General features: G+C 49.9%; 1 protein-coding gene across 1 annotated transcript; it reads right to left on the minus strand.

The window, feature by feature from the left end:
• Nucleotides 1–9,292: 9,292 nt before the first annotated feature.
• LOC135896303 (chitin deacetylase 1-like) lies at nucleotides 9,293–14,406 on the minus strand. Its single transcript, XM_065424665.1, has 4 exons — nucleotides 14,254–14,406; nucleotides 12,995–13,240; nucleotides 11,191–11,662; nucleotides 9,293–10,632 (listed from the first exon to the last, which is right to left on the minus strand). The coding sequence occupies exons 1-4, from the start codon at nucleotides 14,312–14,314 to the stop codon at nucleotides 9,798–9,800; spliced, it is 1,614 nt and encodes a 537-aa protein (XP_065280737.1). The 5' UTR covers nucleotides 14,315–14,406; the 3' UTR covers nucleotides 9,293–9,797.
• Between the last annotated feature and the right edge of the window lie 1,692 nt (nucleotides 14,407–16,098).

A 16,098-nucleotide genomic window follows, 5' to 3' on the forward strand; every position in this document is an offset into this window, starting at 1 on the left:
AATCTCGCCGGAACGGACTTCGTGATCCAGCGTGCAGCAGCTTTCGCATGGCCATTAGACATGCTTTCAAAATTATTCGCTCCGTCTGCGGCACGGAACGGAGGAGGTAGTTATGGCGCGGCGCGCAGCAAAACAAGATAGCAGTGCGAGCGAAGCCAGAGAATCAGGAATATTCAGCCTTGCTGCGGGAGGTTGGGAGGGGGCGGCGGGGGCCCGAGTGAAAACTACTTCCGCGAAGCCGTACCGCCCCTGCTGTCTCTTTTGCCTGCAACCAACTCGTTGTCTTTTTTTGAGAGGAGCCCCCCCTTCGCTCCCACCACTTCGCCCACAGCTGCGTTTCCCGCACGGTGCTGCCGTAACAACGGCGTGACCCGCCGAGCAGCCGGGTCTTCCGCGAGTCCAGTGTGGGAGGTGCATGCAGGCGGCGGCGGCCTTTCCGCTATCGACACACGCGCCCGAGTTCGTTTGTTCAAGAAATGAGTGCTCAAACAAAGCCTAGGCGGTGCCCCGAGACTTGAAAAGAAACAACAGCGACGGCGATTCGCACAACAGAGCATTCGCTCGCAGCACGACGCTCATGCCATGTCACGTAGTCTTTCATTCCCGGACCATCAGATCGCAATAGCCTGCTACTAGACATAATCACTGAAACAGATCCTGACTGCTTCCTTGATTCTGTGCCGTATTGCGCAGCGCCTGTAATGCATTCTTTTTTTCATTCTACGTGGTTATGCGCAGAAAAGTTATCAGTTGTACTTTTTGTGAGCGTTGATTTTCTTTTTGATTGTGATTAACCATTGTTTTTTCTTCATTTACTTATAGTTACTTCCAGCGTACGATTGTGCCACCATGTTCTTACCACGTATTTTTGTTTGTATTCATTCTACCTAAATGGGGACCCGTGGTTTGCTTGTGTTGATTTAACTATTTGTAGTAATAAATGCACTTTATTTAATATCTCCTTTCTATGGGGGGGCGGACGGGGGGTAGTAGCTTTTAGTAGTACTGTGAAATAAGAAAGCCAATATTACTGCCTGCACCTTCTCTGCTCTCGGTTTTTGTCACTGCTGGGTCCTTCAACAGCAGTTTTACCATGGCAGTTGTGACATAAAACTGTGGAGTCGTGCTAGAACGCTTCCCAAGTTGCGAAGGAAGTAATTGAGGCATACGGTGCAAACATGCGAAGAAAACTGAGTTCACGCTGGAGTTATAAACACCTGTTGGCGTCTTCACTCGAGCGATGCCTGTTTAGTACTAATGCCGAGGCTAGCACCTGTCTCCGGATATTAGTCTCCAGAATGTTCCGCAAAATTCATTTGCGCTCCACGTAGTACTTATGTGCAGTACATTGCTCAAAAGTATGGCAACACAATGAACGTAACACCACTAATTTCGTTGCAAGTTTATCGACCTCTCTCGACACTTGGGCTTTGTTGCAAATTATACTAAACGGACATAGAGTGAGCCTTGGCCAACTCAAATATAACAGTTGTAACATGTGCTTTTGAATAATTAATAATGGTTGACTAGTAGAAATTTACTCGCTATTTATGAATGTTTCGCACTAGTCATAGCGGCCGCTACGAGTTATAGGACCAATTTGGTAAGATTGCGTTATCTGCAACAAACAACCATTTAAGGTACCCTGGAGGTGACAAAACATAGTGAAGCTGTGATGCTTTAACGCTAAAGTTGCAAGCTCGTATTCATTATTAAGGAATGGCTACCAAACGAAATGCATCACATTCTTGTTTTGGTAAAGGTTTGTCTTTCACGATCGCATGTTTATAGCTGTGCCCTAGAAAACCTACGCTAAATACTTAGCCCAAGTCCTTAGGAGAATGAATGTGTCAGCTACTGGCAGATCTAGCCTTGCAAAGACATGCTGCCAATTCTTTTGTTCGAGCGTCTCCTTTGAATTATTGCGGGACTACCATGTGCCACGTAAACAAATGAGATGTCGGCACCTCACCTACATTTTCCACAACCGAGAGGGCAAACAAAGTAACTAGACGAAGCGAAGGTACGATGCAGCCGCTCCACCAAGTCCACCCCACACCTACCCAGCACTCCACTAGTAAATAAGCAACTAGTAACGATAAGTAAGTGCTGTTAAGCATTGCCACTAACTGAACAAACCGGTGCCACTGAGAGATCCAATTAAAGGGGAAACACCTCCCCCATGATAATACAGTGTTTCTGCGTGAAGACTAAGTTGTCCAAGGTCACTCACGGAGCCCCTCTATTGTTCAACCTGTCAAGAAGAGTACTTCACTCTTGGACAAACTCTAGGCAGCCTAACAAGTAATGTTTCACGTCCAGAATACAACAGAGCGAATGCACTGGTGATGTTGAAAGTTTTATTGAGTGCTGCCACACCAGGGTTAAGGCTCCCAGTGTGAGCGTGTGAATACTGTGCAATAGGGAGGCTTCTGATTGGCTGAGTTACTTGGTCCCACATGTTTGGTACAGTAACACAGGACCGACAAAAGGAACAGAAAGTGGTTCAATGTAGATGTTATCAATACTTGCATAATGCCTTGAGGCCTTTCACCGTTACGCTGTTTATCATACTTGACCTGAAAAATTCGGCAGTTTTGTTGTCAAACACGCCGATGCTCAAAGGAAGCTATTGGAACTTTATATGGAATCCTAAAGACCGTCAACAGCGTAGCTGCTTAAGGTATGACATGAACTCTGCAAACGAATGTTCTTTTGAAGTGCCCGCTGAATTGCCTGGCGCGTGTACTTGCGGTCACATAACTTTACTGTCGCACTCAGCATGGCCTATTCTTCCTCAAAGCAGCTTGGATTGCGACACTTTCGCTCGTCATCTCAGGAACAATCCGCTCACGCTGGATAGCCCATGATGTGTTCAGGCGTGGTATCACGAAAATCACTGTACTAGCTTTGCCCTCCACGCCAGCAGATGCATCGCTCAGTACTTGAAGATAGCCACTACACATCTTCCCCAAGGATTCATTTCTGCGCAAGTAGAGAATGCTTGGCGCTATTCCCAGGAACTCTATTGGCGCTCTTGGCGCTATTCCCAGAAAATCTAAAAATTCAAAGAACAATGGTGGCTATAATGTTGCTGTTGCTATTAACAGAGTTCTCAGAGCAGCAATAGCTTAAAAGTGAGTGTTGTTCAAAGGCGGCGGAGCACAACTTTCCTGATACTCGTCTCCTAGGTGACTCGCTAAAATATCTGAGCTGAGTCTGCAGTTACTGAGAAGCGATAAAGCTAAAAGTAGGGCGATTTAGAGTTACTCTTTACGCGCTATTGCATGTAAGAGATCAAGATCAAATCTGAGGTTTTTTCTATGCAGTTGCCCTGAAAATATTACAGTCGGTATCGGAGGGTGAGATGAGAAGGAGCTGGTTGAACATACTGTTGACAACAAAATATGTGTGCATTTTCACCATAAATGTGATATCGCTTCCCCAATGTGCACTAGCTATTCTCCAAGCAGCACTGATGCTTGGGACAAGATATGGATAGATGGAAATTGCGCTGGGGCTTCAGTGATTTTTGTAGTCAGTCATGACAACAACAACGAAAAATTATCTTGCCAGCTTGGATGGCAAATTTGCAAGGTTGAGTATGCATTTCGTTGACCATCGGCACAAACCAGCGAACAGGAACAGGATGAACCAAGCGCGATTTGTCCAGTGACAACTCCAAACCGACGTCTACTGGGTAAGCCTACGAGCTTGTCCAATTGTAAGGGCTTTCATTCCAGACGTTCGTGCTTGCGATCGCTAAACAAGGCACTCATCGGTGTATGTAGGCACGCAGAAACACTTGTACAACGTCTTCAACGCTCCCGGCAAGAAAGCCATGGCAACATGAAATAATAATGGGGACGAAACGTCTTCTTGTGACACGCCTCGCGAGGTGCTCCTTGTGTTGCTCAATGCCTTTTTAAGTTTCCTCTAGATTGTCCTGACGCTGACAAACCCATGCACACATCGCAAAAGGTTGCCTGTCACTTTCACGTCCTGCAGGCGAAAATTGTTGAAATCGTGGGCCTTACGTGTCATATGCGTAAGGACGGATAGGGTAGAATATAGAAATGCATACTGGTATCGTATCTGATTGCTGTTAAACCTAGGGCGCTGTTTGTGTGCTTGGGATATCGTAGTACTTGCGCGCTTGGCACTTGAGGGCAAAACAATCTGTTTATTTATTTCAAGGGCGTGTGGGCCTACCTCGGCCTGCTATCATAGTGTCAATCGGCTAGGGCATTCCCTGAACGGAAAAGTCAACAGAAAAGCTCTCATGTGGGAAGCCAGCATATCTATCAGTTCTGGCATGCTGCCACCAGTGACAGAGTGCAAATTATCGACTGCCAAGCGCAAGCAGCTGCTTTCAGGTCAGAGTGTACACCAAACATTTTTTTGCATGCTAGCATGCAAGTACTAGCGAACTCTGCCAGTATCAGCAGTTAGAATTTATAATCATGAACGGAAGGAAAAGCACTTTCAAATCGTGCCAATAAGTCTTGCAAACATGCCGCACTCAAGAAAAGGCCGAAGTCGTCGTTTGAGAACGCTCTTTCCAGCAGCAGAATTCAGAATGCTACGCAAGATAGGATGTGTGAAATGAATAATAACCGGCCGAAAGCATTGCACGCAAGCGTGTGCTGAATATATGTTGCCGGACCCTGAACAACGCAACCGCCGAACTTTTCGCGCAAGATATATCTTCCAAAGTTCTGCTCCAGTTTTGTTTTTGTCGCAGCTTTTCACTGTAAGTGTACCACACAAGCTCGGCCTTCGCAATAGGGAAAAAGATGCAGAAAAAGCCCATGTGCCAAACGATGTTTCACAACGTCTCAAGCTCGGCCTTCGCAGCACGTGTCGGCGCAGTTTCTTAGTAGTTCCACGTGCCGCGCCGCTGAGAGCAGCCATGGTTATCGTAGCTGATGGCACTTTGGATCGTGCGAGTTCTGCACCAAGGAACCGGATGTAGCGATCAGTGGTGGATGCATGTCAATTTGCGCCAAGGTTATTTTTACCAAGTGGTGTACAGTGGCGGATATACCAAGATGAGCCAACCTTTGCCATGATGTTTACGCAACCATTAGGCTCAACTTTATATTTCACTTTAGACAGCACCTGTTTCTTATTTAGTGTCGTTCAGACGATATCAGTGTATGAGATAATTTTCGCGACGTAGCCCTGGAGATGAACAGCGGAAAATGTGCACTGTCACGCCATCGCTGCGCGCAGGGCACATGTTCCTGCGATGGAAACACAAGCTTTTTAACCACAAGAGCGGAGGAAAGCGATAGCTGATAGTTTATGTTGACAGCGACCGTGGCTGGACGAAGAGAGAGATGAAAACGAAAGGTCGCACGTAGCAAAAGTACAAAGTGCGACTAACAATTCTTTATTATACTTGATCACGATGTGTATATCAGCACGTCCAGACATGACACGTGACACAGCAGGAGGAGGAGCAACCACTCTCTCTAGTCGCAATATGCTGCCGTCACCTGGAGGACAAACGCTGTCGTGGCATATTGTGGGCCTGGAGTTGTAATCTTCTGGGGGCACCGTGAATTTTTTGTCTGCTCGTTTTTTTTACTTTCTTGTAGACTTGCAGAAAAACGCTTTGGGCCCTCCGCTTTGGGCGAGTCCAGTGCCGATTGGCACTGGACTCGCCAGTGCCAATCACTGGCGAGTCCAGCGAACATAAAACGACCTAGGAAGTAAGCCAATAACAGGAGCCGTTATAGAAAAAAAAAGGCAGAAGCACAACATAAAAAATAAATGTTCCGGGTTGTCGTTCATGTTCGGTCGTCGAGTCCATTACCAATTTTACTCTCAATGGTGCAATAGGTTTTATTCCTTGAGCAGTAAACGACATGCCCCTCAGTGAGTGAAGATGAATCTCAATACGCTATCTATTTTTCTTGTGGCTGTGCTTGTCTCGCTTTTGATGCATCTTTTCCATGCAAATTTTCCTTTAATGTCTGGGATTACTTACCTCACCATCGAGTAAAACAAGCAGTTGATAGGTTCACTGTTCTCTCCTCTTCAGCGTACTTGTTGATTTAGAAGCACGTTTTATTCTGCTTTCTGTCTAACAGCTTAAACTTTCACACGAAGCAGTGCGTATAAATTCATGTGCGTACCCTAAAAAAGTCGACATTACTTGCGCGACAGATCGAAATGTCCAGGTGGATAATCGAAATGATTTACCGATTACCCTTTTCAATTACTCACTTGAGGACACATTATAAAGTAGGACACGTGTTGAAACCAAGCAGTAGTGAAGTCATGTTTGCTTAGCAGAAACCTTAAGACTAACATTAGTTTTGAAACATTCGTCCTTAAAAGGCGCCACGAAATACAATGGCGTTCCAGCTAATAGTTTTCCAAAAGCATGCCTCTAGTGGTTCTACAATATTGAGCACTACAACAATGCATTATGGAAGACATACTGCATGGGAACGCACATACCGAAATCGGTGCCATTATTAAAATTTCCGCTTAGAAGACGTGACTGCACTACTACTATTGTTAAATCACACAATAGCAAAATATGTTTTAACACAAACGCTCCACGATTTACCTGGACATTGCCATTTCTGATGCAGGAATTTTCTTGTCTCTTCTAGTAATACACTTGAAAAGATGGAAAAGCACTACTTTTTGCAGGCGGCTCGAAAATAGTCTCTTCAAACAAAAGAAAGAAGAAACAGCTACACCACCTGTATCAGTATTATTCGCATCACAGCCATCATGGCAGAACCCACTCCATTCACTTTCATCGGAAATGAGAGAGAGCTTTCTCATCTTTTCAGATACGAGGCTGCTAGATTACATTCTATATTTAACTTTAAGCCATAAGCTGCGGTTAGGAAAAGGCATTCAAAAAGATAACCTTGTGATGCACTAAGCACGCCTGCTATGTTTAGAAGCACGAATATACTACAAGGACCTCGGGCAGATGAGTCAAAACGACGTGGATGTTGATACTCGCACGTGTCATGCCATTATTGTTTTTTCAACTGTTTGGGGAGCAGCAGCTCGTGCAACAGTGCCGCTTGTTTGGCGAAAGCAGCTCCGAACGACGGGCGAGGCCGCAAATGCTCGGCGTCGTCTCGTCGCCGTGCACCGCTCCCATCGCCGGAGTATAGCAGTCAATGGGGCCAACGCTGGCGGCGGCGCCGACGACATTCGGGCGGAGAGAAACGCCGCGACCCGACCGGTTTCGCCACGGCGGCCGCCGCCGAGTTCCCCATTAACTAGACCAGCCCTGTTCGCGGTGTCTCCGAAGTTACGAGCAGCGGTGCCGAAGGCGAAGCCGTTGCTTCACACTGTATGTCCCGCATGCTTGTGTACATCAGGGCAGATCGAATGCGTTCGCTTTCGTCTTGCTCCCGACGCTGCAAATAAGGGCAACGAAAGGGTTGCTGCTCGACGGGGCTGATGGCTGGCTCGCAGCGCTGAGCTCCTCCTTCTTTGTCGTACGATGAATTGCGCGCTTTGGTTTGTGTGTCATACATCTTACCTAGCGGCGCACAAATGATCCTTAGAGATTTTTGTCATGATAGACGGGACCCTTTCGTGCGCACAACTCACGGCATAAAATTGTGTGGCGATTATAGCGCCTATCGCAACACCGTGAATGGTGAAGTAAATCTGACGCATTGGTTGGATGCGTCCTCTACTTATCGGGCGTCACACAGTCGTGAACAGGACGTACAAGATAAACACATGTGTCAAATTGTCTACTCACGACTACATTATTTGCTAATCAAGCTAGTTACTATGTGGTTCTGTGGTTGCGCCAGTAAACTTGGTGGCCTTGTGTGAAGCGCATGATCAACATCAACCGAACAACCTCGACTCGCCATTTTGCTCCAATGTGTCCTCCCACCCCACCACTATGTGTGCGCCTTGTTTACATTGCGCCGATATTTAAGAAACCACAAACTAAATAGCGCAGCACTAGATTGCCGGGTAGCGCCCTCAGCTGCGTCTGCCCGTGCAACGCTGCACGCAAGGCACCCACGGTAAAACTTGGCGCGCATGGGCGTGCTAGCTGGCTGCCGCACGCCCATGCGAATCTTTCCTCGCTTGCTCTTCTTAGGCACGAAGCGGTAACGGCGACGCAGCCGAGCGAAGGGCGGCGGGCCAGCCGATGCAGGCCGAGCTGAACACGTTGCGCCGACGACGAGGAGCGAGCGCCGAGCGTGAGAGCCGAGCTGGCCCTATCGGTGCCTCATTTGCGTTCGGTGCCACGTCGCGATTTCAACGAGCCGTTAATGGCGGCTCCAGACAGTGACCACGACGACGGCATGTTGTGTGCGTGGTGGACTGAATTGCCGGAGGCATCGCAGATGGTCTCTCGAGAAACGACAACGGCCATTGACAAGGACCGTAGCGGGGCGCCCGTAATGGTCTTGCGGCATGTATTGAGGCTTTCGAAGCAGGGATCGTCCACGTGTAGCGCCCATTGCCCCAAGTGTTAATGGACGAGCGTATCGCGCATTAACTGTAGGGTGTTACGTACGCGCAATGTCACTGCCAAACCGCATAATGTACTGATTTCCGGTCTGAGGCATTCAACCATCGCTTTGGGATAACACAAGAAAGTTAAAAAGTGCGTGGACATGAAAAAAAAAAATCTTTTCAATTTTACTGGCTTGCACGGGGGAGTAATTATCAGGGGAATCTTCAATTTATAAACGGAAGGAAATGCTCGTAGTACGTCTTGTGCCTTTGCCTTTTTACGTGAGCAGACATAAGGCTACCGAAATGTTTTGGGCTGACTTGTTTGTCGCCATTTCGCGCGTACGGGCTTTCACTATACTGTGATTAGATTCCACTGAAACAGGAGACCGCTGTGCCGCGAGTCGTGTGTTTAAAGCACCCAAAGATTATGGCACAGCACTGACGGAGTAGCAAATAATGACGGATCTTCTCCCGGGACCATTACATTGGATAGAGAAGCTCTGTAGCGTTTCGAATGTGTACTATTATGGTGAGGGAATCGTTTGCATTGAATCACACGAATAGAAAAAAAAGCGAATTTGTACAAAACAGGCAAATTGAATATTTATTGCGGTACTTGACAAATAATTTTGAATTCCCCATGGAGCGGATGGACTAGGATTCAAGGTGTCAAGATGGATGTGAACGTTTTGAGACTTGCTTAAGTTAAACGGGCACGTTCGGTCCAAGAAGGGTACAGGCGTCTTGACCTTCGCTTAAATTAGTCAGCCCATGATATGGGGGGATGGGCGGCTTCACGTAGCAGAGGAAAAGCCGGAAGGAACAGGAGAATCACTTCTTTATTCACGCCGACCCAAGCATGCTTTTCAGGCGTTCGAGACCAGAAAGTAGGAAGGCGCCACGTCGAAAGCGGCGGTCTCTCGGAGCCCAGCAGCAACCACGAGGTCGCGCGGGGCCGGACACACTTCTGGCGCGGCGCACTGAATCAGTTCTGCGTGACTGGCGGCGGGGACGAGGGAGGGGTGGTTTTTATTCGGAATCACACACTTGTCGCGCTCGGGGAGAGGGCGCGCCCTTTTTCTGCCGGCCGGAGCGCGCAAGCAACGGGACACCTTGCGGCAAGCAGTCCAGCTGGCGGCAGTGAGTGAGCAGAGACAGTCCGAGAGTAGATGGCGTAACGGCACCTGCGGCCGGCCGATTGGGGCCCACGTGGCCGCCGACGTCCTTGGGCACCGGTCCAGGCAGCTAGGCCAGACCGGTCCCGAAGAAGATGGTGCCGCCGCCTGCCCCGCGGACTCGGAAGGCGACGACGATCACAACGGTTTCTACTTGCGGAAGGCAAAGTAGTCTCCCGTTGGGTCCTCGAGCCACGGATAGTTCTGCGGACACTCGACGCACGTGTGCAGACGGATGGTCTCACCGGGCAGTTCCCTAGTTGTCAACGGGCAGGCGTTGGGCAGACTGCAGTAAGCCTGGCCCTTGACGTCACACTTCTCCTTCCAGGGCGCGAAGTCCCTGATGGCCGAGAGCTCGGTGGGCTGCTGCATCCACTGCAGCACCTGAGTCATGGTCACGAAGAACACGTCGTTCTTGTCCAGAGTCTCGTCGATCCACTGGATGAAAGCATCCAAGTACTCGGGGTTCAGCTTCAGCCAGCCGGCGTGGAAGTAGAGTCCGAGGGGCGCACGGTTGGTCTTGTAGTGTCTGTCCAAGTTGTGGTTGAGGAAGTTGTAGAACTGCTCGCCAGAGATGATGTTGCTGCAAGAGTCCACCATGGCGCAGCCGGCCAGCTCTTCGTCGAATGTCGGGTCGTCTCTCCGGTCGAGCTCGTTCATGACCATCTCCCAGACGGCATGAGACCGGCTTGGGCAGTTCTGGCCGTTACCATGACACTTGTGGGGCATGCGAAAGTAGAGGGTATAAGGCCACAGCGGAGGGTTGCTCAGCGGGGCTGCGATGGTGGAGTCGTAAAGGAAGGCCTGCTCTTCCATCATAAAGAATTGGCTGTTGCCGCCCACCCTCAGGTAGGGGGCTCGCACTCCCACAATCGAATTGTCAGTGATGTTGGCGAAGCGCTCCATGATGAGTCGCACCCCAGCCATTTCCTTGGCCCAGGTCTCGGTGTTGGCTTCGGACCAGTACTTTTCCTCATGTTTGTGCCTGTGCGCGCGGAGGGACCAAGAGAGAGTCAAGACGCCATCAGCAAAGCGGTCACGCACCTTTCGGCGCGGAACAAGTTTGTAACAGGCCCAACAAGGACAGCGGCCGACCAGAACCACGCGGCGCATTCGATAGAGAGATAGGCGGGTGAAAGGAAGGACCGCCTGTTTTTTTGCTTTGTAAATGCACGACCGCATTTGCGGCTGCTACGGTGGCTACTTCTTTTTTTGCGCAATAACGAATTGCGTGTCAAGCGCAATCTGGGGCGAGAGTAAGCGAAAGAATACGCGAAAACGAAAACGGTGTTACGAAGAAGCCACTTTCACCGCCATTAGAAACATAAAGCGGCGTTTAGAGATATCAGCTCTCTTTTCGCCTGAGCTGTTTGTGCAGCAACACTGACCCTCTGAGCGTGTCCCTCATAAACCGCCTCTGCGACCTCGCTGGGGCGCCGCGCCGATTCTAAATTGCCTCAGCGTTACTTAAGCCTCCAGATTCTAGACATCGAGGCTAGAGGAAGTGGGCAGACAGGAAGGCATGCAAGAACAGCTTTCTCACGTGATTGAGTGCGCCGCCATTTCGTGTCCCCGACGGTGGAGCTCTTGCACGGCGGAGTAGTTGGTGTACTTGTGGGAGACGAAGAAGGTGGCCTTGATTTGGCAGCCGTTCGGGTTGTTGCGGCCCTCCTTGAAGATCTTCTCGTAGATGTCGATGTTGTTGTTGTTGATGGCATCGTCGAAGGTGATGGTGATCATTTGCGGCACCACGTTTGGCTCCAGGCGGCCCGGGATCTGAGTGCCGTCGGCCGAGCAGAAACAGTCGGGCAGCACGCATTGGTTCTGGTCACAGGGGGGCGCCCGGTTCGGGTCCTTGTCGACGGTGCAGGCGTTCTCGTCCGACCCATCACTGCAGTCGGGGTTGCCGTTACAGAACATCTCCTTGGCGATACAGTCGCCATTTCCGCAGGCCAGTTTGCCGGTCTCACAGATAGGCTCGTCTGTCGCCAAGAGAGGGGCGACTAACCGCGGCTCTGCACAGGGGTGAGACAGGACACGTTGAGGGGCGCTCATATTCTGCACTAAAACTCCATAGCAACCACAGAGGGCATCAGTAAGGAGATGCTACATAGTAAGTCTAAACAGAATAATTTCTATGCACAGAAAGAACCCGTCTATACACATCTTGAGAGAATGTTAGCAATATTTTTAGATACGGGCTTGACTGTGCCCGGTCAGCGTTATCTTAAGAAAGACATTAAGAGGCAAATACATTGTGATAGCCTAATGTCAACATGAATGACCGTATAAGCCACATCAACTTCACCATCACCATGATCATCAGCCTATTTTTATGTTCACTGAAGCACGAAGGCCTCTCCTTGTGATCTCCAATAAGCCCTGTCCTACGCTAACTGATACCAACATGCGCCAGCAGATTTCCTAATTTCATCACCCCACCTAGTTTTCCATCGTCCTCGACGGCGCTTCCCTTCCCTTGGCACTCATTCTGTAACTCTAATGGTGCACCGCTTATAGGAAGTTATATTTGACGAGTCGTACGGTTGTGGTGCGTTTGTAAGGGGCTCTTTCATAAGGAAGGTCCCTGTGTGAGAAAGCGCTGGTTGCGGAGCTATCGCGCATGGCTTGCTCTTCATTGAAACATGTACCTCAGGGGTAAAGACTAATGCTTTGTCTTTAGGTCAACTGATATAGCGAGCTTTTTTTATAAATTAGAATGCCTGTTATAGCTGGTGAGATTTCTGTGTAAACTAGTGAAAATTGTATGGGTTTTTGCAATGCGGGGACACCAGAAAATGGACTTCATGCTTTGCAGTGTCTGAACTACGGCAGGGAAGAAAAAACAACTAATGTAATGCTTTCAATATGCCTTTTTCATGAGATAAATGGCTTATGCACTATATTTATGAACAGGAATGCTTTTTGTTTCCGTGCTTACTTCTCACAATGAGCTCGATTATAATAGGATTTTATGCATATGAGCTTGTAGATGCTCACATCTTGAACAAAAGCCTCTTAAGGCGCTCACGGGTGGCCCTCCATGCAGAAAAGAAGGAGCCGGCAGAGAATTGGGAAGTACACATACACATATTGACCTGGGCAGGTGTCACACGAGCTACGCTCGATCTACTAGATGGGGCACTGATTATTGCGAATTAGCACTGCAGCATAAAATCAATTCGCTTATCTTTTATTTTTACTGAACTTTCTTGAAAAAGCTGGACAAAAAGCTGTGGTCTGCAGCTTGACAGAAGCCCGGAAATTATGCACAAAGCCGATAGGTTTTGTTGTTTCCACTGTTCCTCGCAAGGGTAAAGGTGAAGGAGAATGGCACGAAAACTTACTCTCAAGCTGTTCGCAGTTCTTGACGTTGGCTTTCCAGTCGCACGTCTGCTTCTCAATGTCGAAAGCGAGGCCAGATGGACACCGCAGTGCCAGCAAACCCTGGACGGAGCACCGAACGACGTCACGGCAGTCTTCGTCCGCTGTCAAGCGGAAGTATTCCGAGGGGGAGCGGCCCTTGCAGAGCTCGGCGTCATTCTCGATGTCCGTGGAGATCTGCCGTTTCACTATGGAAGTGGCCCAGGCACCTGATGGGAGGAGCGACGGACTTGGTTTTTGATCGCACTTTGAGGGACGATAGTACAGATCTAGTCTAGCAATTGACGGAGCCTTCGGCATGCAGCTTATGCCACTGCCCGAACTCACCACCAGGACTCCACTTTATGCGTGACACAAGTGCGCATTTTGCTCACTTATTTTCTACTACCATTTCAACGGAAATAGCTGTTCCTGCCCAAGACCACAAAGCTTCGTTATTATTTCCCGATACGAAAGTAAATACGTCGTTTTCACCTAAACTTGGACTCAAATTGTTTATTTCTAGCGTGCTGTATGAAACAGTCGCGCAGATCGCCGCTGAACGAACCAGAAGTCGGTGGCTGGCTTAAAGGATAGACGCCCGGAAATAGGCGTTCGTAAGTGGTAACGCGGAAGACACTGTCGGCCACAAGGTCTCAGCGGTGTGGCAACGAGTCGCCGCTTTGATTTGTCGACGTACATGCTCTTAATTTCACAAATAACCGTTAGCACGGCGATCACGTATTAGCTCACGCTACTTAACTCGACATCGGTGGACACGTTCTGCGTGTGGGGCGCATCGGTTGGTTGGCCTAAACTCGGCGTTAGGCTGACTTAGGCCAAACAGATTGCTGCTCCCTTTCCAAGCTGAGACGTTATTCCCCTTTCAAAGGTAGATCCACAAGGTTTAGACTGTGGGTGAATCACCGGGCCAGCTGGTCAGCTTAACACAAGCGCAAAACGGCGACGACGAACGCGGTTCGACGTCCACATGGTCTCAGATGAAGGCAAAGCCCCCGGCACGTCAGGTCCGAGGCTCAGGCTCAGGTTGTCTGCGCAGGAACCGAGGACGACCCCGACCAGTGGTGGGAAGCATCGTGCACGTGCTGGAGGGTGGCTTTGCCTTCATCGGACAGGTAGGTAGATGACCGATAGGAGTTCATTGGCAGCGGATGTGGTCGCAGGGCTCGAAACTCGAACCACGGGTTTGGGGGAGCGAAGGGGGGGGGGGATTGTTGCATACCGTGTGTAGCGACGAGGGCGAGGAGGAAGGCGCCGATGAACCGCACCGTGTGTGTCCCCATGGTGCCGGCAGTGCAGAAGCCCGGCCCTGAGAGCTGGCAATGCTTATATAGGTCCTACTTGGCACACGGTCCCCCCCTTTCCCGGCGCGTTTCTGGGGCAGCCGCCATTGGCCGCGCGGGCTCCCACGTCAGCCAGCCGAGAGGCAACGTCCTCGCCGGTGCAGCGGCGAAAGCGCTTCGCCGGCGGTTCGAGAAGCGCCGAACGCTTTCTCGCGCTACTGCCGACGACGAGGTGGTGGTGATGCGCGGCCCCTCCACCCGCCCGGACCGGGTCCCCTAAATTTGCGAACGTGCGTGCGCGTTTGCGTAGGGCTTTCTTTTGTGCAACTTGCGAGATTGTTTCCTCCTCGGTATAAAAGAGCGAAATGACCGGACCTCAAGCCACGCTCTGCTCGTTCAGTTGGGGGATACGCTGCTGTCGCCGTCTCAAAGCGGGTTTCTATAGTATTGGTCAGTTGTTAAAGGGCTATATTCAGTGGGTAAAAGGATGAGTAATCATTGTTTAGGTTGCTCGTGCCGTTACCATTCGGTTGTGGCTTTTTCTGTTATCGAGCTACCCCTTTTTGAAGCTCTAACCTAGTGATACCGGGGCGAAAACGGATTTCAAAATTGAGCATTGTTTTGCTGATGTTCCGTGAAGTCATTGAGAAGTGCGCTGAACAACAACGACAACAACAGAAATGGTTTCCCTGGAAGGAAGTACGGTTAGACAACTGAGTCTACTTTTCGGCACATCTCTGTATTTATTAGTAACGATTCTTTTGTTACTGCAGAGCCAGCCGGGATTTAAACAATACCGGTAACTCGGGGATGCAAATGGCTCATTTGTGAGCTTCGTAGCTAAGCAGTCAATTCGAGGTGTCAGGCTCGTACCATGCCAACAATACATTCTGCTTTGAAACTAGCGCCAACATGAGTAAGGTGCAAGTTCTGGCAACAGCGCTTAGCACATTTACCGAGCGTGAGATTGAGACGCAATTGTAAGGCAACAAGCGCGACCGCACACTGTCTGTTCGATGCCAGAAATAATTGCTTTCTTTTATTATGAAGAAGGAGAGAGAATAATACTGTGACTTGTTTCGTAAAAGTGCTACAACAGCACACCCTTATTATTATTCGTGTACGTTGGTTCTCGCACCGCAATCGTCTTCAATGCGCCATTCTAGTCAGAGCCTGCACGCGAGAAACCGAGTCGGGTGGGCCTAACAGTGTGAGGCGGAAAGGGAGGAGAGGAAAGGAGGGCAACGAGATTAGCGAGAACGAAACGTTGAAACAATGGAACGAACCCATTAGGATCATTCCGATGCGTTCCGGTTTCAAGAGGCTCCGGTGTGCCGTCCAGAACCAGCCGAGCGGCCGACGCCCGGGCAGCGTCCAGACCGTCCCACCGGCCGAGATCGCGGGCCACCCAGACGAGCTTACGGAAGGCTAAGTGTGCGCCGACCGAAGGTCGACCCGCTTGCATTGGCGGGACACTCGGTAGAGCGCAGTGCGGCCTCAAGCGAATGTGCAAGGAGGCGCGCTGGCGGGCGGTATAAGAAAAATACAAAAGTCGCTGTGTTGGCCAGGCCAGTGCGTTCGAAGGCGCGGGAGAGATGTTGCCTTCAAGGAATCTGCCGCAGTAGTCCAGCGGCTATAGAGTTACGTTGCCGAGCTCGAAGTCATGGGTTCTATCCCGGCCCCATTTCGGTAGTGTCGAACTTCGAGGATGCCCGTACACTTAGATTTAGGTGCGCGTTAAAGAAGGGGTTCAGAGTTCTCCGGAATCCCCAACTACGGCATTC

The sequence above is a fragment of the Dermacentor albipictus genome, chromosome 3 (assembly GCF_038994185.2).
Source record: "Dermacentor albipictus isolate Rhodes 1998 colony chromosome 3, USDA_Dalb.pri_finalv2, whole genome shotgun sequence".
Taxonomy (NCBI): domain Eukaryota; kingdom Metazoa; phylum Arthropoda; class Arachnida; order Ixodida; family Ixodidae; genus Dermacentor; species Dermacentor albipictus.

What these genes read in the sequence shown, in the direction of transcription:
- LOC135896303 (XM_065424665.1), bottom strand. Translation starts at nt 14,314, where the DNA reads ATGGGGACACACACGGTGCGGTTCATCGGCGCCTTCCTCCTCGCCCTC. An exon ending in CGCCCTCGTCGCTACACACG is followed by an intron (nt 13,241 to 14,253) that starts GTATGCAACAAT and finishes TCCTCCCATCAG; the next exon opens with GTGCCTGGGCCACTTCCATA. An exon ending in ATGGCGGCGCACTCAATCAC is followed by an intron (nt 10,633 to 11,190) that starts GTGAGAAAGCTG and finishes CCGCGCGCACAG; the next exon opens with GCACAAACATGAGGAAAAGT.